The following is a 21,669-nucleotide window of genomic DNA, read 5'->3' as shown; positions in this document are numbered from 1 at the left end:
TTATTCGTCTAGAAGATCAAGAGTCCTTTAAAAAACCTGAAAAAAATTCATATCAATCCTACTAGTAGATTTTGATAATTATTTTATAATTTTATCAAAATTAAAATATATAGTTTATCAAAGTTTATATAAATAAAATTATTATCATTATAATTAAATGTATTATGATACAAATTTAGATTATGATATAAATTTAGATTTTTGATGTCTTTGTTTTTAAAAAATATAATAAATATATAGTTTATCAAAGGATTTAAAGGTTCCATACTATATTTATAAAGTTCAAGATAAATTTTCAGTGAAATATATATCATATTATCGTTCAAGAGATTAAAAAAGAGTAAATTAAAAATTTTGAGGTTTAACTAGGGCTGTAAATGAGACGAGACAGATCGCGAGCCACTCGAGATCAACTCGGTCAAGGCTCGATAAATACTCGGATCGAATGGACTCAACTCGAGCTCGACTCGAATTCTTAACGAGCTGAAATGAGCTACTTGATACTCGACTCAAAAAACTCGTGACCAACTCGAAAATATAATATATTAAGATTTTATTTTTTAAAAAATAAATTATTAATAATATTAACATTTATGTGTTGATTTTTTTAAAAAATACAGTAAGGCTTTTATGTATTTAAGGTTCAGGTTTGAGTTTGAGGCTTCAATCTAGTTAAGTTTAAGATTTGTTTTTCCATTTCGAGCTGCTCACGAGCTTCAATTTAGGATTTCGAGTTCGAGTCGAGCTTAAAAATTTTAAGCTCGCGAGTTTTCGAGTCGAGCTAAATTTCAGAGTTTTTGAGTCGATTCGAGCTCAGCGATACTCGAGCTTGACTCGGCTCAACGATACTCGAGCTCGACTGGTTTACACCCCTAGGTCTAACTATTATTAGCAACACGATCGACCATGACTAATGATGCCAGTCAACGTTGAGCGACAATAGTGATTAGGATCAGTCGATAATGGGGACTTTTATTGTATTTAGAAGTCAAATTAGTATTTTGCTTGAAATTTAAGGATGAATTTAAAATTACCCAATTTTACTAACGTGATACATCATCAAATTAACGAGAGTTAACGACTCAATGATTAAAATAAAACAAATCAAAGACAAAAGTGATTAGGGCATAATTTTTTTAAGTTAGAAATTAATCTTTTTGACTAACTTGTCATGTCATGAAACTAACAAAGTTAACAATCTAATGACCAAAACATAATAAATTGATAACATAAAAGATTAAAATATAATTGATTAATAACATAAGTGATCAAAATAGAATAAATTGGTAATATAAATGACCAATACGTGATAATTTTAAAATAAATGACCAAAATAAAATACTTCAAAAATATATGGCCACCAGAGTAATTTTCTCAATTCTCCGTAGTTATCAATATCTTTGAGCATACGTGTTCATGATCATCCCCCTTTTTATATATTTGAAATCCTAAGTCTGCGTGCCAACTCTGTCTTTCTCCTACCTTCCTGATAAATCAAAACTCTCATTTGATCACCATGACTGTTCGATCCCAGCATCAAGGTTCATTTTCCTTTATACGAAGTTAATCTTGCAAAAGTTTTTCCCCCGTCTATTTTACAATCTTTCGCCCCGTTTGATTTTAGATTTGCTCTTAAACGGCACAGGGAACATCTATTACTAATTTTCTAGAATATTAAACAAATCCTAGCATTTTTTATCGGAGTTTTACAGAATATTCTTTATGGGTACATGTAAATATGAAATCTTGGATATTTTAAATTAAAAAAAACAAAATTAGTTTTTTTTTATATAATTTATTGTATTTGCTTAGTCTAATAAATTTGTTGGCTTTGTTTTCTCGCAGATGAAACTGACAAAAGTTCCAAGCCTTCTTATTATTACTCCCCACCTTTGGATGTTTCCGTTGCATTCCCTCAGGCTACTCCAGCATCAAATTTTCCTTCTGCTGGTATTATTTTTTTTTTTTACATTGTTCTCTTGTTTTCACCTCTGCTACATATGTTGCTTATGTTTGTGCATTCGGACTTGTTGAAAATGGTGTCAATTTTTATCATTTTTTTTTGGAGAAGAACAGATTATTGCTTCTGATTATTAAATGATTAATGGGTAGTTCTGTTGTGCCGCTGCTTAACTTAAGGCTAATTTACGATGGGATTTAACCTAAAATGTTATCTTGTCCAACCTAAAAAGTTATACAATTGGTAATAATTTTGGTTATAACTGAGAATGTTATATTGTGGCAGGTTTTAACGTAAAATTTTACTTGTCTACTCTAAAAAGTTATTTGATTGGTAATAATTTCGGTTATATCCAAGAATGTCTTGACGGTAACTTTTTAGGTAGTAACCGGAATAGTTATGCAGTTTACACCTAATATTTTCAGTTTCAACCTAGAATGTTACCTAATTTACTCTAAAAAGTTATGCTCTTGGTAAGTTTTTTTTTCCCTTGCTACAATCGATTTCTGCCTTTTTCTAGTCTTATACTAATGGGATGTATTTTAGACTCATCCATGATTCATGGGTTTTCTCAAATTCTAATTATGTGCATGTTTTGCACTTATGAAACAATTCAGCCTCTGATTATTATCAATTTGATGATCTATTGAGGCCTGAGGAGAAGGCTATCCGTAATAAAGTAAGAGAGTGTATGGAAAAAGAAGTAGCTCCTATAATGGCAGAGGTATCTTTCTAATAATGAACCTTTCTCACAACATGGATTGATGACTTTGGTTTGGTAGATGACAATTAAATGCTGTGATGTTTAGCAACTGATATGCAATTTTCTCTCAGTATTGGGAGAAGGCGGAGTTTCCGTTCCAAATTATTCCCAAGCTCGGTGCTCTTAGTATTGCGGGTGGTACCATCAAGGTTAGTCATATCTGGGTTTCTGTTTTTTATCTTATTTGTTCCTTGGAAGTGGAAATTAAGTATGATGTTTTGTTATTACTGATTTTGCAGGGTTATGGATGCCCTGGTCTCTCGCTTACTGCAAGTGCTATTGCAAGTGCAGAGATTGCTAGGGTCGATGCAAGTTGCTCAACTTTTATCTTGGTGCATTCATCTCTAGCCATGCTTACCATTGGTGAGATCTGTGAAACGACTTTCTATAGTTTTTTTTAATTTATGGATTCAGTTTGTTATGGTTTTCTTTAGAAAAAGCTAAACAACTAATCACGATCTTCTACACTTGTCTGGACCATCAATGATAGCATTATGCGGGACAGAGGAACAGAAGCAGAAGTATTTACCTTCTTTGGCACAGTTAAAAACTATAGCTTGTTGGGTAGGTGTTTTTTTTGGGCATTAACTTCCTGGTTGATCCTTAGTGTCTTTTTGAGCCATAATTTAAGAAACTTAATGTTATCTTTAGGCTTTGACTGAGCCTGACTATGGAAGTGATGCGAGTTCTCTGAATACAACTGCAACAAAGGTCTATCCACAACCTTGTATTATAGTTTTCACATATATTCGTTTAATATAGCTAATTTCAACCACTGATCAAAATTCTAACTTTTTTGTTATATCATTTTTGCTTTCATCTCAAACATTCAGGTCGAAGGAGGTTGGATACTCGAGGGACAAAAACGCTGGATAGGAAACAGCACTTTTGCAGATGTATTGGTTATCTTTGCCAGGAATACTACAACCAACCAGATAAATGGGCAAGTGAAACAGCATACGAGAAAGTGTTTAGTGCTTGGTCTTGCACACAAATTAATTCATTTAACGGCTTCAAAGATAGACATGATCATATGTTCACCGGAAACTACAAAGTATTAGTATTAGCAGATATAAAATGAGAATCCAAAATCAATTTGCAGCGAATAAATATCATTTGAAGTTATTTGCAGACCTTGAAATTTTACTATGGGCATGAGCCATTGTTTCCCAAGTTTACTGAAATGATAACCTAAGAGAGAAACATTGAGATTGCTAATTGTAAGGTGGGTAGATTCATTGCCTGCTCTTTTTTACTTGATCACTAAATGCTTTTACCTTCCGTTTCAGATATTTAGTTAAGAAGGATTCCCCTGGATTGACGGCTACAAAAATACCAAACAAGATTGGATTGCGAATTGTTCAAAATGGAGATATTCTCTTAAAGAAAGTCTTTGTTCCGGATCAGGACAGATTACCTGGTGTGAACTCGTTTCAAGATACAAGCAAGGTTTGTTGTAATAACCTTCCTCAAAATATCATATCTCAACTTAACCATTATATTTATCCTGCTGGATCTTATGCGATATAATGCATGTATGAATTTCCATCATGGAAAGCAGGTATTGGCTGTTTCTCGAGTAATTGTTGCATGGCAACCTGTTGGCATATCGATGGGTGTTTATGATATGTGTGTCAGGTATTGCATGAATTCTGTTTTTTTCCTTGAATTCGGGAAATAACATTTCAAGAATGCAAGATGACATGATCTGCATTTTGCTATGATGTAGGTATCTGAAGGAGAGGAAACAGTTCGAAGCACCGTTGGCGGCCTTCCAACTTAACCAGCAGAAACTTACTCAGATGTTGGGTAATATCCAAGCAATGACCCTTGTCGGTTGGCGTCTTTGCAAATTGTACGAAGCAGGTAAAATGACTCCAGGTCAGGCCAGCTTGGGAAAGGTATTGGACAATTTAAACTATAGGAAGATCATGATTTCATGTTAAGGTTTTGTTTTGGATTCTCAGCCATGACAAACTGTTATATGATCTTCAGTCTTGGATTACCTCGACGGCAAGAAAGACAGTTGCTCTAGGACGGGAGTTACTCGGTGGCAACGGAATTTTGGCTGATTTTCTTGTTGCCAAGGTTCTCTACTCTCACCACAAAATCACTTTCGATTTCATTTCTGCTAAAATATAACAATTTCGAAGCAAAAGAGAATTTTTGTGGAAACATCTTTCGAGTTTTCTTGGTTTGGTGATGATGCAGGCTTTCTGTGATTTGGAACCCATTTATACGTACGAAGGCACGTATGACATCAACAGCTTGGTAACTGGCAGGGAAATCACTGGCTTTGCCAGTTTTAAGCCAGCCTTATCGACCCAGCGAAGCCGCCTGTGAAAGCTTGGTGTGAATTTTCTTCCTTTACCCTCTGTATGAGTGATTATAAAATAATTGGAAAAAGAAAAAGGAATTGATGTTGGACAAAGTTGATCAACTTTGTTACTGAACAAGTTGAATAAATTAATTGAAAAACATAATTGATACAGTATTGGTATTTTTATTGGATAAGCTATTAGATAGTCATCCATCTATTGCTGTGTTTTTATTTTGGTACTAACATTTTCATATCGAGTCTCATGTCGCCTCTTTACATAATTGAACACAATGATTCAATTTTGATAACATTAAATATATCTAATAAATATTATAATTTGTGTTCAAAGTGAACAAATTTATATAAACTTTTATACAAAACATAATAATGTTTAATATTAATTTGACGAATTAAATCAATCATATATTCACGTTGCATTCATATTGTTCTTTTAATACGAGTACATTTTAATGTTTTTAATAATATTTTTTCCATCTTCGATTTATCTTTTGTACTGGTACAGAAAATGATAGTTGAAGTAGTAAATTTGTAATTTACCCATAGTTATGTAATAAGTCAGATTTTAAAACATCTTTAAAAGTTAATTTAAATGAAAAAGATATTGTATAGATTTATTAGTTTTGTATTCATCCTCATATAGCCATTTATAATTATTTCATTTAAGTATTATATAAAATTGTAAAACAGGCTAAAACAGTTTCAATTATATTAATTTCAATTGTTTAAAAAAAAATACTTCAATTATTTCAAAGTTAAGTCCTGGATCAACCTATATCATAATCAGCATTTTATAATAATAGAGATAAAGATTACAGACAGTTTACTAATAGACACGCGCTATCATAGTTGACAGTGCCGAGAGGAAAATTGAAACCCGTTACTGTTTGAACAAACCAGCAAGCTCACCCTTCTCGTACATGGAGGTCAATATATCACACCCTCCAACCAGTTCTCCATTCACAAAAATTTGAGGGAATGTGGGCCAATTACTATACTGCTTCAGTATCTCCCTCAATCCACCATTATGCTCTTCATCCAGCACATCGACACTCTCGTAATCCACTCCTTGGCTTTCGAGAATGGCGATTACTCTCTGCGAGAATCCACACATCGGTGCACTTCTTGACCCCTTAATGAAGGCCACTACCTTGTTCTGCTTCACCAACTTATCGATGAGTTCTTCGAGTGGAACCGTCAATTGTACGTGACGACCGGGTGTAAGACGGAGATCTGCCTTCTTTTTCGGGGGCTGCCTGACCCATGTGGTGTTTCCTGTTTCATTGCCTGGTGGGACCTTTCCTGTGGCTTGTATATGCTCTTCCATCCATGACTTCCAAGCTTGAGTTAAAGCTGTTCTATCAGGTTCATTGACTACACCGACCTACACAATGCTTGAAACGAATACATTAAGAATAAACACGAGCAGTTTTACCATAACATGACCTCTCAACAAAGAGGATTAAGAGAAAAGGTCAAATTGTATCTGTATGACCTTTATACAATTTGACCAAAAAAGAATACACTAAGAATAACAAAGTCCGGTGGGATTTCAACTCAACTAGCTCAGTCAGAATTGGAAGCATTTGCTGCTTAATCTATTCAAGCCTCAAGGATGGTTCATGATGGAAGTTCTCAACCTACAAATTTTACATACAAACCACCCAATCTGGTGGCATAACATTCGATTTTGAAATCATTTTGCAAGAGGAATACAATTCTGAAAAAGATCATTCACCTTGATACCTTGTCATTGAACAATCAAATTCCAGCACATTGATAAACACTAAACCATTGGAACAGTTTTGAAACAACTAGATCCACCAACTTACAAATAGCAATGAACTTTTGGCAACTAAACTGTGAAGGAAAACAATCAGAAATTTGTAAACATTAATGAACTAAATATATGAGCAAATCCATCCAAAAATCAAAATTAAACAAGCTGCACATTTACTTAGACTACACTGCATGACATTGGTTCAAACATCCCATCCTATCCATCGAACCAGAACTTAAAAAGCTCAAATTAATGTCATTCAGTTCTTTAATTAAATACCTTGCACTGATTTACTCATTAATTCCCAAACACAACAATCAGAACCCAAAGGATAAAAATAACAACCAGCACCGGCAAATTGAAAGCTGTTATGGACATTATGTATTGTACCGTAGTGACAAATTCTCAAAAAGTAGTAGTACTAAAGAGGAAGAATATTTATAAAATGCACCTTAACGGAGCAACAAAGGTCCGGCACTGATTTTTGATGAGTAAAAAGGCTGGCAGCAATGTTACGCGAGATGCCGATGAATTGAAGCTCGTCGTTCCGATCAAAAACGGCGTAAACTCCGGCATCGGAAGGGAACTTAGAGGCGAATTCCTCGGGAGTGGCGGGGACAGGAACAGATTGGATCTCAGAGAGGTTCTTGATAGCGGAAGCGATTACCCAAGAGGGAGTTTTAGTGGAGAGGTGAGGTCTTAGAGAAAGGGAAGGGAAAGAGAAAGAGAGGGCAGGGGTGAAGGGTGAATATAAGGAAAGTATAGGGGTATTTTGGGTAGGAGGAGAAGAGAATCTGCGAAGCGAAGAAGAGGAGGTGAAAAGGGGAGAGAGCTTATTGAAGGCGGCCATTGGGAACAATGGTTTTGTGAAATTGGATAATTTTTCTTCTGTTGGTGCTGGGAACTTGAAGCTTGGAAGGGACTCCAAATTTGAACTCGTAACAAAATAAGCAAAGATGTTTCGGATTTCTCATTTTTTTCAAGACATGTGATATTTATTTATTTTATTATTAAATTATAAATTAATAAGATTATAATATTAAGTTTAAATTTTATAATAATATTATTAATATTAAAAAGAAAATTTCTATATTAATTTTAAATTTATTTCTACTATAAAGATAAAGATTCATATTATTTTTTTTTAAAATTCTATATTAAAGAAACAAAATCAAAATTTTATGTTATATGTATACCTTTTTTTCTAAAAGGTTTATTTTTTTAAACATTATAAATAATTTATTATTTTTAATATATTAAAATTTAGAATTTAAGTCATAAGTTAAATATTGTAATTGTCGTAACGTTTTAAAATGAAAAATCAAGTTACACTTATTTTGAGAAAAAAATTAGATTTTAGAATAAATTTGATTAGAAGTAACAATCACCTTTTGGTTAGGTAGGTCGAATACTTAAAAAAACGTCTTTTTAAACAATTTTAAGAAAAAAACTTTAAATACAAAAGTTGGTATGCATTTTATTAAAGATTCATTTTAGGTTAGAAAGTCGATTACGTGTAGGGAATGGTAAGTACCCTCAAAACGCCCAAAACTAATACCTAATCGCTTATACGTTGTCGTGATAGTGAAACTTGCAAATTCGAGTCAAAAATTTAAAGTACTATCCTTTTTATTGTTGATTAGTTTATTTTGGATTATTTTTTAAGGGATATTCCCTATTTTGAGAAGAAACCATGGAATTTGCACATCCACATGTAGGAAGTCTATCCCTTCTATTTCTTCTCTACATAGGAATGTCATCTCCTTTTTTTTATGAACACAAATTGAATGTAAATGCGATAAAAGCAATCTAATAATAATAAATACGTAAAAGGGTAACTTTACCCATGTAATAGATTAAATTTATCATTTTCACTCATATCGTATTTTCGCATCAATTTAACCCTGGAAGTTGCTCAATTGCATCATTCTATACCCTACCCCTAACTTAAAACCCTAAATTATAAACCCTAAATCATACACCATAGCCTTATCATCTTTAAACCATAAACTCTAAACCTTAAACACTAAACATTAACTTAAGATTTATGATTTAGGGTTTGAAGTTAGGGAAATAGTATATAATGATGTAATTAAACAACTTTGAGGATTAAATTAATGCGAAAATATGATAAAGACGAAAATGATAAATTGAGTCTACTACAGAGGTAAAAGTGACCCTTACGCTTAATAAAAAAGATGATATATAATAGCAAAGAATTAAAAGCATTGCCAAGGATTTTAACATATCAATTATGTTGAGTTAATCGATTGACTGAATCGGCCAAGAGGGGGGTGAATTGGCAATAAAAATTTTGGTGTAAGCTTTTGCAGAAAATTGAAAGAAATTGCACAGCGATTTAGAGTGGTTCGACTTTATCAACCAAAGTCTACGTCCACTACCTTAGCTATCCATACTAAGGATTTTCCAACAAATTCACTAATTTGTTCTTTCTTTTGAGGCCAAAGAGATAACCTTACAACTCCCTCAAGAATATACCCCAATTCTTGAGAACACTCTTTTCTCAAAGAGAAATACAAATTTGCAAACTTACAAGAAAAACCTCACAAGGCAAATATGTTTGCACAATTCTAGAACAAAGAAAGAACACTCAAGAATAAATACAATTAAGCACAATAAGTGTTCTTGAAAGCAAAATGAATATTGAATGAAAAATAGGCTTGAAATGCTCAAACTTGAGGTTTGATGCTTTCTCTTTGATTCTCTCTTGATTCTAATTGCTTGATGTTTCTTGTTATTGATCAATGGCTTCTAAGCTTGCTTAAATACTCCTTGAATCAATTCTGAACGTTGGTGATAATTAGTGGAGTCAATAGAGCCATTATTGTGTGAAAACAATTAATTTTCTGGGTGGGAGCGTCTCATGCATCGATGCATGACCATTATGCATCGGTGCATCAGTGTAAAATTTCAAATATTTTGACCGTTGGACTCCTAGTGCATCGGTGCACTAAGAGTGCATCGATGCATGAAGTGCATTCGATGTTTGAAAAATAGCCTGGTGCATCGATGCATGGATTGTGCATCGATGCATCAAATGCATTCGATGTTTTAATTAAATCAGAGTGCATCGATGCATGGAGAGTGCATCGGTGCATGGAATGCATTCGATGTTTGAACTTATTCATTGATGCATCGATGCATGGTATTGATGCATCGGTGCATGCCTTTGAAAATTTGATTTAAGGCTTGATTTTGGTTCAAAATACTTTGTGAAAATTGTTTCAAAAATAGTTTAAGTACAAATCACAATTTTACACATTTAGTAAGGATTAAAATTGATCTTCAAAGACTTGGAGTAATAATTTGATATTCGATAAATTGAATTGAATATAAATTGTAGAATCATTTGTAAAAATCTTAAAATTCATTTAACTTAATTTTTTATATCGAAATATCAAAAATGTTTTTAACAATCTCCCCCTTTTTGATATAACAAAACATTTGGGAAATTTTAAGATTTAGAAAATTATTTTTGAAATCAGCTTTTGAAAAATTACTCCCCCTTACTATGACACACATATTCTCCCCCTTTTTGTTAAATCAAAAAGACTCTATAAAACGTTTTAAACAAGAATGTTTTGAAAAACTTAAGCCAATTGATTTATTAATTATAAGCTGCTAAGATCACAATCAAAAGAGAGGTTAGCCATTAGTTTCATAAATCAATATTCATATAACATGCAATGGATAATTGGTCATATATGTCTAATGATGCAAAAATAAGAAAATTTAACCAAACCAAATATATATTAAGTTCAAGCATCCATAAATATAAAATAAGTCCAGTCAAAGTATCAAAAACAAAGAAACCAGAAATATCAAAATCAATCCAAGTTTTAATTTTAAGAAAGCATGACAAGAAATACAAATCTACTCCATCGGAGGATCGGGAGGAGAATGATAATGAGCTCGAACTTCAAGAGTCAGATCATCCATACGACCATGCATCTCCCTCTGAAACTCAGTAATCTGAGACTCCATGAAAGCAAATCGTAGATCAAATGCCTCTAAAAAAGATCAGAAATAAGGTGGTGTTTGATCTTCTTGCCGAGCGGGTTCTGGTGCATTAGATGGATCGTCAATATCTTGAAATATCCCTTGAAGCTCGGGATCAACATTCGTAGTCGGAGGAGGAGGAGGAGCACGAGAAGAACTAGCTCCCGGAGTTTGTTTATTTGGTCGGAAGACCCAAAAACCGGTGCGTTCATCTTGAACCCAATCCGCTTTCTTTAAAAAAGTGAGATTGATTTGATTTTGGAGAGGAATGGCAGTGTCGAGAGAAACGTCAAGACCAAATTTGATAAACATGTTACTAAGTAGACATCTGTAGGCTAATGTTTCAACATGTTTAGAAGGAACAATGTTTACGATGTCTACTAGTTGACTAAAAATGATCTGTGGAAGATTTATTTTGATTTTATTTTTAATACAATATATCCACCATAAATCCCTAGCACGTAGAGTGGAGTACCTACCAGCAGAAGGACGAAACCACCAAGAAATAATAAAATGAAGGAAACGGTCGTGATGGGTTCGAAGGGTACTGACACTAGCATTAGAAGTATAGGGATAAGCCACAGATTCTTTTTCGTCAAACACACCATCATCATCTAACCTGAAATGAGAAGCAATAGTTGCGGAATTAACAACAATGTACTGTCCTAGAAGATAGGATCTAATTCCGATGGTTCCACATTGGGTTTGATTTTGAATACAGACCGCATTGGAATAGAAAATGCGGACTAATTGGTGGAAAACGATAGGTTGAAGCAAAAAAAGTTTATCAAACTTCCATTATTTAAGAATTGGGAGGTATTCGAAATTGATGTCAACCATAGCTTGAAGCGAAGGAATACGCTCTTCACGAATTCTATAAGTTTGGAAAGAATTTCTGTACCTAGAGTACAGTTCGTCTCTACGACGCTCAGGCATGTTAAAACAAGAACCTAATAGACTAGTGGGTGGTGGAGGAACGGGATTTGGCGGTTGGTTTGAACGAGAACGACTAGACGAAGTTCTAGGACTTTTTGGATTAGACATGATTAAAGGAAACAGAATAAGGAATATTACCAGCAATTTGAAAACATATGTATGCACAATCAATCCCAAAACTCAATTGAGTCCTCAATATTTCAAGGTTCTCTAAATCAATCCTAATGGGCATGTTTTGAAAACTATTAAAAAATTGATAATCATAATAATATAGTTTTCATGAAAAAAAAAACAATTAAATCAAAAATCTTACTATTATTTTTTAATTTTTGAAATCCAATAATTTTTTTTGAAAAATTGTTTGTTTTGGAAGAAATTGGCAGTAAAATCTTGTTTAGAACCAACAAACAATCAATGCCCGATATAATGTACATCCTAGAACTAATTAAAACTAGTTCTAAAATCATAAATTTGTAAAATATAGGTTTTTAGAAAAATACCTTGAAAATTCGGATTGAGAGAGATGAGGAGTTGTTTTGCACGATTTAATGATTGAAGCAGGTTTGGGAGTTGAAAAGCTTGAAAATTCCGTCGAAAAATTGTTGATTTTGAGCAAGAATGGAGATTTTAGAGAGAGAGAGACGAACGGCTTTGAGAGAGGGGTTTTTAGGTTTTGAGAAAATGAAGAAAATGAGGCATTTTAACCCAAAACCCGACCGATGCATCGATGCATGATCTTGTGCATCGATGCACATTCAAGGCATGCATCGGTGCATCATGCGGATGCATCGATGCATATTCAAAGGGATGCATCGATGCATTGTTAAGTCCATCGGTGCATTAAGCACAAAAATGTCCAAAAATCCATTTTAAACACTTAAAATGCTAAATTATTTAGCTCTAGTGGTTTTGGCAACTCATATATTGAAAATTAACCTTGTTCAATCATTCAAGTTAATCTCTTAAAAAATATTTAAACATAAAATTAATTTTCACCAAATAACATAAACTCCCACTAACTAATGGCAATGAATGCAATCAAAAATTACTATTATAAGCATTTTTCATTTATTCTTAAAAGTGCTAAAAATTATTTTAAACACTAAGTGAAGATAGGTTGGCTAAACCTAATTCTCTCCTAAGTGTCCAAAATCTTTCTTTGTCTAAAGGTTTTGTAAAGATATCCACTAATTGGTGCAAAGTATAAACAAATTCTAGAACTACATCTTCCTCAGTGACATGGTCTCTAATGAAGTGATATATTATTTCAATGTGCTTAGTTCTAGAGTGTTGGATGGGATTTTTAGTGAGACAAATAGCACTAGTATTGTCACACTTGATAGGAATGGTACCAAGTTCAATTCCATAATCAAAAAGTTGATGTTTCATCCATAAAACTTGTGCACAACAACTACCAGCTGAAATGTATTCGGCTTCAGTAGTAGATAATGCAACACAATTTTGTTTCTTTGAAAACCAAGAAATCAGCATATTTCCAAGGAATTGGCAAGTACCGGAGGTGCTTTTCCTATCTAATTTGCATCCTCCATAATCCGCATCAGAAAAAGCATGCAAGCTAAAGCTAAAGTCTCTAGGATACCAAAGTCCTAAACTATGAGTGTCTTTAAGGTATCTAAAGATTCTCTTAACAGCTAGTAAATGTGATTCCTTAGGGCATGATTGAAATCTAGCACATAAGCAAACACTAAACATAATGCCTGGTCTACTTGCAGTTAGATAAAGTAGAGATCCAATCATTGACCTATATAATTTAACATCTACACATTTACCTCTTTCATCTAAGTCAAGCTTACTGAAGAGCTCATTGGAGTGTCATGAGGTTTCCCATTTTCCAGTCCAAATTTCTTGAGCATATCTTTGATGTACTTAGCTTCATTGATGAAGATGCCATCTTTTCTTTGCTTGATTTGGAGTCCCAAGAAAAATTAGAGCTCCCCCATCATGCTCATCTCAAACTCACTTTGCATTAGCTTAGAAAATTCTTGGCAAAGAACATCATTAGTAGAACCAAATATTATATCATCAACATAAATTTGAACTACTAATAAATCTTTACCTTTATGCTTCAAAAACAATGTAGTGTCAACCTTCCCTTTTGAAAAACCTTTTTCAATTAAAAAATTTGACAATCTTTCATACCAAGCTCTAGGAGCTTGCTTTAAACCATGAAGAGCTTTTGTCAATTTTAAAACATGATCCGAAAAATTTGAATCTTCAAAACCTGGAGGTTGTTCCACATACACTTCTTCTTTTATAAAACCATTTAAAAATGCACTTTTAACATCCATTTGATATAATTTAAATTCATTGAAACATGCAAATGCTAATAACATTCTAATTGCTTCCATCCTAGCTACGGGAGCGTATGTTTCATCATAGTCTATGCCCTCTTCTTGAGTATACCCTTGAGCAACAAGTCTAGCCTTGTTTCTCACTATATTACCACTCTCATCAAGCTTATTCCTAAATACCCATCTAGTACCTACAATAGATTTATTACTAGGCCTTTCAACTAATGTCCATACTTTACTTCTCTCAAATTGATTTAACTCTTCTTGCATAGCCATAATCCAATGTTCATCATTTAATGCTTCTTTAATATTCTTAGGCTCTATGTATGAGATAAATGCAACATAATTACAAATATTTCTAAGAGAAGATCAAGTTGTTACCCCTTTTGATGGATCACCTATAATTTCACCATCCTTGACATAGTTGTACTCTCTTGGATAAGATACTTCCCTTTCTTCAATGGTTGGATTCTCAAGAGGATCATGAGTTTCCTCATTTTTCGTTTCTTCCTTTGATGATGGTTCTCCAACGTCATGTCTAACGTCATTTGTATTTATAACACCTACATCATCATTCACACAAGAATCCTTCCTCGGAAGGGGATTATCATCGAAAACAACATGTATAGACTCCTCTACAACTAAAGTTCTTTTATTAAATACACGATAGGCTTTAGAATTTAAGGAATAACCCAGAAAAATTCCTTCATCACTTTTAGCATCAAATTTGCCAAGGTTTTCTTTACCGTTGTTTAAAACAAAACATTTACATCCAAAAGGATGAAAATAACTAATGTTAGGCTTTTTATTTTTGAAAATTTCATATGGAGTTTTCTTTAAAATTGGCCTAATCATTACTCGATTTAAAACATAACAAGCGGTATTTGTGGCTTCCGCCCAAAAATATTTTGGCAAATTATTTTCACAAAGCATGGTTCTAGCCATTTCTTCTAAAGTTTGATTTTTCCTCTCAACAACTCCATTTTGTTGAGGGGTTCTAGGTGCTGAAAAATTATGGCTAATACCGTTAGAGTTACAAAATTCAGTAAATCCAAGATTTTCAAATTCAGTTCCATGATCACTCCTAACACTAGTTATAGAGTAACCTTTTTTATTTTGGATTACTTTTGAAAACATGATGAATTGTTCTAATGCTTCATCTTTAGTATTTAAAAATAGAACCCAAGTATATCTAGAATAGTCATCTACCAAGACAAATGCATATTGTTTTCCACCCAAGCTAGTAGTTCTAGTTGGCCCAAAAAGATCTAAATGGATCAATTGTAAAACTCTACTAGTTGATACATCATTAATGGATTTAAAAGAAACTCGCTTTTGTTTTCCTTTAGCACAAGCATCACAGATTTTATCATTATTAAATTTAAGCTTACCCTCTTACTAGGTCTCTTCGAATTAACCGTTGCAAAATACTCATACTAGCATGTCCTAGTCTCCTATGCCATAACCAACTATCATGTTCATCCTTAGCAACTAGGCATAAATTAGTCATATCAAAAGAATCTAAATGCACCATGTATATGTTTCCTATTATATGACCAACAAGCATAATCCGATTAGATGCAATGTCAATGACTTTACAACCATTAATTTCAAATAAGACATTGAATCCTTTATCGTATAATTGACTAATACTTAATAGATTATTCTTTAATCCATTCACATATAAAACATTTTTAATTTGTATGGAAGAGGTATTACCTATTGTACCAATACCTTCAATGTGACCTTTTGAATTGTCTCCAAAAGTTACTTCTCCTCCATTTTTGGCGTTAAGTTCAATGAACCGGCTTTTGTCTCTGGTCATGTGTCTTGAGCATCCACTATCAAGGTACCATGAATTTGAATTTGTTTCCCGTGCCTTGTAGCAATGCTCTTTTCCCTACAAACATAGATTAATTTTTGATTTTTGGTACCCAAATTCTTTTGGGTCCATATTCATTAGTTTCCAAAATCCTAGTCCCCTTAGGTATCCATTTGTGTAGGATATTTTTATCTTTAGTAGTAATGAGTTCTTTAGGAACCCACATACTTCTAACGATTTTTCCATTAGAGGTTCTTTGGGGACCTCTATGATTGTAGTTTCTAAAACTTTTTCTAACAAAGTTGGATTTTGAATTTCCACCTTTTTCAAAATGTTTTGTTCCAACTTTATCAAAAGAAGTTTTAAGATCATCAATTTTCTTTTGATGATCATCATTGATCTTTGAAAGTAAATTTTGCAAATCTAAATTTTTCTTTTCAAACTCTTCTAGTTTGATTTGCAAATCTTTGATTTTACTTTCAAGATCGTTGTTGGTTTTGGATATGAGTTTGTTTTTATTTTTCAATTTTGAAACATCATTTTTATATTTTAAAAATAATTTCTCATAATCCGAAGCCAACCCATTATATTCCTCTAATAACTCATCATAGGATAAATCATCAAAATCGGATGAGTTAGAGGTTACCTTAGAATCTTCCCCAAATACCATCAAGCACAAGTTAGATACTTCTTGTTCCTCTTCATCGGAACTTTCTTCATCGCTCCATGTAGCCACATGAGCCTTGTGCTTATTCTTTGATTGACCCTTTTTCTTCAATTATGGGCAATCATATTTGACATGCCCTGGCTTTTTGCATTCGTAGCAAATGATTGGGTCATTCTCTTTCGGTTTATTTTTGAGGCCTTCATTTCGTTTGAATTTTCTTCCTCGATAAGGTCTCATCTTTTTTCTGAACCGTTTGGCAAACAATTCCATTTCCTCGTCATTGTCATTCGAATCACTCTCATCTTTTGTGGATTTGAGAGCAACTCCAATGTTTTTCTTCTTCTCATTCTCCTTTGGTGTCTCGTCAATCTTGTCGAGGTCCACCTCATCTTCGAGCATCATTTCATAAGTGAGGAGTGACCCAATTAGCTCTTCAAGAGTTAAGGACGTTAAGTCCTTAGACTCGATGATTGCCGTATTCTTTGATTGCCACGATTTTGGGAGGGGTTAGACTAACTTCCTCACAAGCTTTTCATTTGAAATGATCTCTCTATATGATTTGAGACCATTGACAATCGTTGAAAATCTATCCGTCATAGCTTTGATATCTTCATTTGGTTTCATCCTGAAATTTTCATAGCTATGCGTTAGAATACTAATTTTAGATTTCTTTACCTCATCGGTACCTTCATGAGTGACTTGAAGTTTGTCCCATATTTCTTTGGCGGTTGTACACGATGAAACTCTTCCGTATTCATCTGGTCCAAGAGCACAAAAAATGATATGGATGGCTTTGGAGTTGAGTTGGAACATTCTTGTCTCTCGTTCACTCCACAACCTTGGATGAGTGAGAGGTTTGATGTATCCTTCTTCTACAGCATTCCATGCTCCCATGTCACTTGATTGAATGAAGTACATCATTCTATTCTTCCAATAGGCATAGTTAGCTCCATTGAAGAAAGGAGGCTTATTGACGGGCATCGAGTCGAGACTGGAGTCGAAGTTTGAAGCGGAGGCCATTGATGACTTTGATTATCGATATAACTCTTCCCGAATCGACTCAAGAGGCGATTAAACCTTCAAATGAGTTAGGCTCTGATACTAATTGTTGAGTTAATCGATTGACTGAATCAGCCAAGAGGGGGGTGAATTGGCAATAAAAATTTTGGTGGAAGTTTTTGCAGAAAATTGAAAGAAATTGCACAGCGATTTAGAGTGGTTCGACTTTATCAACCAAAGTCTACGTCCACTACCTTAGCTATCCACACTAAGGATTTTCCAACAAATTCACTAATTTGTTCTTTCTTTTGAGGCCAAAGAGATAACCTTACAACTCCCTCAAGAATATACCCCAATTCTTGAGAACACTCTTTTCTCAAAGAGAAATACAAATTTGCAAACTTACAAGAAAAACCTCACAAGGCAAATATGTTTGCACAATTCTAGAACAAAGAAAGAACACTCAAGAATAAATACAATTGATCACAATAAGTGTTCTTGAAAGCAAAATGAATATTGAATGAAAAAATAGGCTTGAAATGCTCAAACTTGAGGTTTGATGCTTTCTCTTTGATTCTCTCTTAATTCTAATTGCTTGATGTTTCTTGTTATTGATCAATGGCTTCTACGCTTTCTTAAATACTCCTTGAATCAATTCTGAACGTTGGTGATAATTAGTGGAGTCAATAGAGCCGTTATTGTGTGAAAATAATTAATTTTATGGGTGGGAGCGTCTCATGCATCGATGCATGACCATTATACATCGGTGCATCAGTGTAAAATTTCAAATATTTTGACCGTTGGACTCCTAGTGCATCGGTGCACTAAGAGTGCATCGATGCATGAAGTGCATTCGATGTTTGAAAAATAGCCTGGTGCATCGATGCATGGATTGTGCATCGATGCATCAAATACATTCGATGTTTTAATTAAATCAGAGTGCATCGATGCATGGAGAGTGCATCGGTGCATGGAATGCATTCGATGTTTGAACTTATTCATTGATGCATCGATGCATCGGTGCATGCCTTTGAAAAATTGATTTAAGGCTTGATTTTGGTTCAAAATACTTTGTGAAAATTGTTTCAAAAATAGTTTAAGTACAAATCACAATTTTACACATTTAGTAAGGATTAAAATTGATCTTCAAAGACTTGGAGTAATAATTTGATATTCGATAAATTGAATTGAATATAAATTGTAGAATCATTTGTAAAAATCTTAAAATTCATTTAACTTAATTTGTTATATCGAAATATCAAAAATGTTTTTAACAAATTAATTCATGTACGCTTTTGCATCTAGTATTTTATTCTTGATGGTTCGACATGATTAATTCTTGGTTGTTTTTCATATTTATTATGATTTGATTCTAACAATTAGTATCATTGTCTCATCATGTTGATTCATTGAGAACTTATTGATTTATTTTCTAGATTGATTAATTCTTAAGATTTTGTAGTTTTAATATTTATTTTGTATAAATAAAGATTTAATTCATTGATATGTACTTTAATTTTTGACTTTTGGTTAAATATTGATTAATTTGAATTCTGTTTAATTTTTCATGATTTATGTAGTTATGAACTAAATGCATGTTCAAGAAGTTCTTCAGAAATAATCAAAGACTTGAGTTTTTATTTTTTATAGCATCATTTATGTAACCTTATTTTGGGTTATTTCAGATATATATTGTAGTGCAATAGAAAATTTCAGTTTTGACCTTTGGTTGTTATGGAAATATTAAATTTGAATACTAATATTTATTTTGAGATGACTTAATTAAAGCAATAAGTCGTTAAAGTTGCCTCAGTTATAGAAAATATTTAATACATGTTATATACATATAACTTAGGATATGTTTGTATTAATCGACTCAAAGGAAAATTAATAGTTAACATAATTGCATATGGAACTTTGATAATAAACATGTGATAATTATTCAGTTTGATGTTTGAGTAAAAAATCGACCCAAATGAAGATTTTTACTTGACATATTCTTATTATCAGTGTTTGATTACCGCACTAAATATCACTTAAGATGAATATTTTGTCTAAAGATGAAATATTAATAAAGCATCTGATATCTTGAGATAAGATTTAAGTGTATTCAAATTTATTATTATTTTAGTTATCTTTTAATTGAAAGATAAAACAAAGAGAAATTGATTGGTTGACAATATTTATATGGTTTTATTTATATTGTTAATTCAATATATGTATATATTTAATTCAACTTTTTATTTTTGATTGCTGGTTAATAGAATATATATATTTGAAACAAATTAATTTATATTATGGCTATGACTGATATTTTGATAGATTAGTTGAAACATATTGCTGCCAAAGTGACCTCTTTTATGTAGATTGATTTATTTGACATATCAAGATGATTATGTGTTTCTTGTGATTCATGCATTTGTTAATGGACCCAAAGGAAAGGTAGCCGTTGGTCGGATTTCAAGCGACACTTGTAGTAATAATATGTGACAATTATAAGCTATTTTATGTGAGCATTACATTAGTCCAATGATTAGTCTTTTGTTCAACATAGCTTAATATCAATGTTTGATTACTACAACAAGAGTACCGTTTACTGTTAATATTATTGTCCAAAAATTTGATATTGATGTAGTGTTTGGTATCTTGTGAGGAGAATTAACCATTATTTTGAATTTAGTGTTTGTTATGTGAGCTTGTTGTTTATTTTGTTCATCTAGTTCTTTTGTTGTCACAGTTTCTGCTAATATCAATTTTATTCTCATGCTTTATGAGATAAATTTCAAGTAATGAAAAAATGCACTTACATAAGGTTTTGGTTGTATGAACATGGACTTTGCACTAAGGACAAAACAATTTCCACTTCTCAAGGGGAACAACGTCCTTAATTGGTATAAGAGATTTTGAGAGTTGAAATGTGTTCAAATTGCATGAGTCTAGTGGTCATGAAACACATCATTTTAGAAGCCTTTACAGGCACATAATCTAAAAAGATTACTAAGGCTAATGGTTTTCTTGAGGAAATTGAGAAATGTTCTCCCAAAAACATTAAGATTTAAATGACATCACTTTTGACTTTTTTGATGTCTATAAAGTATAAGGGTCAAGGAAATGTGAAAGAGTACATTATGAATATGTTCATATTTCTTCAAGGCTTAAGACACTTAAGATCGAGTTTTTCTGAAAAATTATTTGTTCTTGTGATTTCAGTATCACTTCCTATAGAGTTTAATCAACTCTAAGGAAGAAACAAACTCTAAATTAGCTCATTTTTCATTGTGTGCAAGTGGAAGAAAGGTTGAAGCATAATAAGTTCGAAAGTACTCACTTGAAAAATGCATACAAAGATAAGAGCAAAAAAATAAAACCAGAATGTAATTGTTAAGGGTCTTACTCAAAAGAGAAAATAATATGTTATAAAAAGTTGTTCTCTTTTGTAATAAGTTAGGACATATGATGTGAAATTAAATTCTAAAATAATAAGCAACTACTTTGGTTATTCTATGTGATGTAGGGGTTATAAGTTTTATGATCTCATACTTAGAAATATTTTTAAGATGAGATCTATAACATTATTTTTGAGGATGTTAAGTTTGGAGGGAGAAATAAGGTTTGAAGAATTGATTTTAAGGAAGAATTGAATTATAACTCAATTCATATTATCACTTTTGATGATATCCATGTATTTGTACGTGCCGTTAATCAATAAGTGAATCTAAAATCTCAATAAGATTTTTTTGAACAACTCTCCATTTAAAATGAGAAATTATTTATGAAGAACAAACTCAACAACCTCAAAGAACAAGTGTCATTAAGAAGATCCACGAGATGAGAGAAATAATATTTATATTATTATGTTGTGTTTCTCCAAGAAATAAGGATGGCAGTGGAATGATGGAGGATGATCTAATCAACTTTCGTCAAGTCATAAAAGTTTTGGCTCTCATAAGTGGATTAATGTTACGAAAGAAGAGTATAAGTTATATACAAGATAATAAATTTTAAGAACTTGTCTCATTACCTGAAGGTGTACTAATTTGTTGCAAATGGATATTTAAAACCAAAAAGGATG

At 32.6% G+C, this 21,669-nt stretch overlaps 2 protein-coding genes across 3 annotated transcripts; one reads left to right on the top strand and one right to left on the bottom strand.

Annotated features, from left to right (window-relative positions):
• Window positions 1-1,447: 1,447 nt before the first annotated feature.
• Window positions 1,448-5,214, top strand: LOC120214064 (acyl-coenzyme A oxidase 4, peroxisomal-like). 2 transcript variants are annotated; one of them, XM_039212060.1, is made up of 13 exons: window positions 1,448-1,541; window positions 1,846-1,950; window positions 2,578-2,684; window positions 2,795-2,872; window positions 2,963-3,086; window positions 3,214-3,287; window positions 3,375-3,434; window positions 3,557-3,666; window positions 4,013-4,172; window positions 4,285-4,361; window positions 4,453-4,624; window positions 4,719-4,811; window positions 4,935-5,214. In XM_039212060.1, the coding sequence occupies exons 1-13, from the start codon at window positions 1,517-1,519 to the stop codon at window positions 5,064-5,066; spliced, it is 1,317 nt and encodes a 438-aa protein (XP_039067991.1). In that variant the 5' UTR covers window positions 1,448-1,516; the 3' UTR covers window positions 5,067-5,214. The 2 variants fall into 2 exon arrangements, with proteins under 2 accessions (XP_039067991.1, XP_039067992.1); XM_039212061.1 differs by lacking the exon at window positions 4,719-4,811 and having other exon boundaries at window positions 4,453-4,664; window positions 4,935-5,054.
• A 663-nt stretch (window positions 5,215-5,877) lies between these two features.
• On the bottom strand, window positions 5,878-7,775 carry LOC120214063 (bifunctional monothiol glutaredoxin-S16, chloroplastic-like). The gene is made up of 2 exons (XM_039212059.1): window positions 7,293-7,775; window positions 5,878-6,445 (listed from the first exon to the last, which is right to left on the bottom strand). Exons 1-2 carry the CDS (start codon window positions 7,689-7,691, stop codon window positions 5,942-5,944), a joined length of 903 nt encoding a protein of 300 aa, XP_039067990.1. The 5' UTR covers window positions 7,692-7,775; the 3' UTR covers window positions 5,878-5,941.
• Between the last annotated feature and the right edge of the window lie 13,894 nt (window positions 7,776-21,669).

The sequence above is a fragment of the Hibiscus syriacus genome, unplaced genomic scaffold (assembly GCF_006381635.1).
Source record: "Hibiscus syriacus cultivar Baekdansim isolate YM2019G1 unplaced genomic scaffold, ASM638163v2 tig00110050_pilon, whole genome shotgun sequence".
Lineage (NCBI taxonomy): Eukaryota > Viridiplantae > Streptophyta > Magnoliopsida > Malvales > Malvaceae > Hibiscus > Hibiscus syriacus.
The sequence above is the reverse complement of the archived record's forward strand: the minus strand, read 5'-3'. Positions and strand labels throughout refer to the sequence as shown.

Coding starts and splice junctions, on each gene's coding strand:
- LOC120214064 (XM_039212060.1), top strand. CDS start 1,517: ATGACTGTTCGATCCCAGCATCAAG. Junction 3,087..3,213: donor TCTAGCCATGCTTACCATTG/GTGAGATCTGTG, acceptor CATCAATGATAG/CATTATGCGGGACAGAGGAA. Junction 4,362..4,452: donor GTTTATGATATGTGTGTCAG/GTATTGCATGAA, acceptor GCTATGATGTAG/GTATCTGAAGGAGAGGAAAC.
- LOC120214063 (XM_039212059.1), bottom strand. CDS start 7,691: ATGGCCGCCTTCAATAAGCTCTCTCCCCTTTTCACCTCCTCTTCTTCG. Junction 6,446..7,292: donor ACCTTTGTTGCTCCGTTAAG/GTGCATTTTATA, acceptor AGCATTGTGTAG/GTCGGTGTAGTCAATGAACC.